Below are 2,811 nucleotides of genomic sequence, written 5' to 3'. Positions count from 1 at the left end.
GAATACTTTTTCACGCCCATTTTAATGAGCTGAATATTCTAATAAATGCCAGACTGAATTCTTATCTTGATGGTAAATATTTTCCGATCATGCGGCTTTCCCATGCAATATTCTTTGATGTCGAAATAGGGTTTTCGTCCAACTTCGGATTTTCCCGTCGTGCTTACGGCTTATTATGTTGGAAACATAATATTTTATTTTATTAATACGATGTTCGTCTACAAACTTCGTGCTTCACAAATGATGTGCTTCTAAAACGACGTGCTTCTAAAAACGCCATGCTTCTAAAACGTCGTGCTTATAAAACACTGTGCTTCTTAAACGATGTGCTTCCAAAAACATCATGCTTTGAAAATGTCTTTCGTCGATCTACACTACTGATCGACCCGATCGCTTGCGACTCGACCACCAACCGTAGTTGCTCGACAAACTTCTATTCTTCTCTGAATCATGGCAAGTTTTCTGTGATCAAAACTTAAAATTCCTCAAGATACTTGGGTTCCTAAAAGCTTGGCTCCGAATTCCGACTTGTTTATCTCGACCACTTTACCCGTTCGGGAGGGTTACTACAACAGTAATATCTTCAGGCAAGTTCACATGAAACCCAATTTCAGCGTCTTCCATCTCCTTATTGAGGTTTGAACTCAGAACTATTCTAGTTCTTTCAAACACCAACCTATATAAGTGCCACAAGATCCAAAGAAGAGATTTTCGAACCACTTCAGAGGTTGAAGACTTCCTGCTACTCGAAAGGAGGTAGTGGAAATTGAGAAAGGGCGAGTTACGTGAGAAACCAGATGGTGGTAGTACCTGAGTTCTGCCATATTTCCAATGCTACTGAGCACGTAAAGATGACATGGCAGATCGTACGACATATTGGATCAACTAAGATACCTCTCGATCCCAGCCTTTGGTTAACAGCCAGAGAACCAGAGATGGCTTTCCACATAAAATGTTTAATCTTAGGAGTAGTTTTTGATTTCCACAAGTCCTTCCACAGCTTGTTTTCCAATGGTGGTAATCTCCTTTCATTCATATGCTCATTCCTCTAAGAAGTAATATGTACCCACTCTGAAAATTGTAAGAACCGTTGTTGGGAAGGCCCATTTCAACTTTTCTGGACGCTACTGACCTATGCGTATAGCAAGAATACGTTAAACATCCTCTGCCTCAAAGGTAACTCTCAATTTTTGTATATCCCAATGGCATCCAGTTTCATTGAACAACTCCTCAACTGTCAATGCAAGGTTAATGAGATTAAGAGGGTGGTATTGCGGGGGTCTATAGCAAAAATAAATATCCCTCACGTTACTTGGTGGAGACCACACACAAACTAATCCTAGAACTTAAACATGGATAAGACACCCTAATATAGGTTCCCCCCCCCCCCCCCCCCCCGCCCCCCCACAAAAATATATACTATATACACCATGAAAGTGTGAACACAATTTCATTATAAATGAATAATAATATAACAGCAATTTTTCTTTATAGATATTATGAATGAACAAATTATATACACAAAAACAAAATAATAATATACAACATACGATAGAGAATGTCTAAGATTTTATATTATTCACGGAGTATGCAAACTCGTCATAATCTTTACGTTCTTGATCTTCCATACGAATCACAACTTCTGTCACTTCGTAGATCAAGGCAAAGACACTAATGATAGAACAAGAGGAACAAAGAGAAAGATAAAACATAAGAGGAGAATACATTAATTACAGAAAGCCTACGAGAGGAATGGGAACGGTGGAGTAATGACCCCGCCGACCGTTCACCCCCGCTGAATATGGAACCTGCGGCGGAGGACGGTGACGGAAAGCTACTTCGATTGATTCTGCCATGGCGGCGACGAGATCAACGGTTAGTTTCACAAACTCGATGCAAATCTCAAGCTTTAGAGTCACCATTGTAGACTAAACCCAATAACTTTTGTTTTCTTTTAATATGCTTTCTGATTATTCTCTCTATTTTCCGCGTCTCCGGATATCTTGCTCGTCTTTGCCAAGTCTTACATGCAAAACATGAGTTATATACCAATATCCATATTATTATTTTATTTGAATGGATTATGACAATTGGTCGATTAAAATACTACGTGGCATTAAACTTGCAAGCCATTATTAGCAAGTTTTTTTTTTTCTTTTCTCTGGAAGATGCTTCGTTGGCCTTTGGTTTATACGAAGAGCCAATAACTCGAACTCGAAGGGGGCGTTTTTTTATATACAAGATTGTATATATAATATATACGTGTGTGTATAGAGAGAAGCAAAGATTCTTGAATACCAAATAAATCCACCCAACGTACAACTAAATCACGTAAATACTCCTAAACAATTAATTAAATCATGCCGGATCTGTCAATTGAAATTGTTTTCTTAATCAATGTAATTATGTCTTATAAACCAGAGGTTTAAAATTCATCATTTATATCACACGTATGCAATTCATATTGATAAACTGCATATGTGTTTTTTTTTGTAACGGGAATTTTTTTTTTTTTTATAAACCACGGCCTGTATTAATTTTTGGAAGTCATTGAATAAACAGGATATCATTGCCATTTAAAAGTATATTGTAGTCCTGGTCCATGGGAAATGTCTGACTTTAGGTGAATAGAGAATAATGTATAAAGTTCACTGGAAGATCGGAATATAGTAAATGAAACGTTTTATAAAATATAAATATTACCTAAATCCCCGCTTAATTATTTTAATCAAGATATCACCTGAGACCATTTCCAGTGCTACACTATAATTTTCTCTATATTTCACTCTAAAATAGAGTAACTCTATTATA

At 36.9% G+C, this 2,811-nt stretch overlaps 1 protein-coding gene across 1 annotated transcript; it reads right to left on the bottom strand.

The window, feature by feature from the left end:
* Window positions 1-1,464: 1,464 nt before the first annotated feature.
* On the bottom strand, window positions 1,465-2,158 carry LOC103868647. The gene has a single exon (XM_009146727.3). It carries the CDS (start codon window positions 1,920-1,922, stop codon window positions 1,731-1,733), a length of 192 nt encoding a protein of 63 aa, XP_009144975.1. The 5' UTR covers window positions 1,923-2,158; the 3' UTR covers window positions 1,465-1,730.
* Between the last annotated feature and the right edge of the window lie 653 nt (window positions 2,159-2,811).

The sequence above is a fragment of the Brassica rapa genome, chromosome A05, assembly GCF_000309985.2.
Source record: "Brassica rapa cultivar Chiifu-401-42 chromosome A05, CAAS_Brap_v3.01, whole genome shotgun sequence".
Classification (NCBI taxonomy): domain Eukaryota; kingdom Viridiplantae; phylum Streptophyta; class Magnoliopsida; order Brassicales; family Brassicaceae; genus Brassica; species Brassica rapa.
This window is presented reverse-complemented; position numbering and strand designations above follow the sequence as displayed.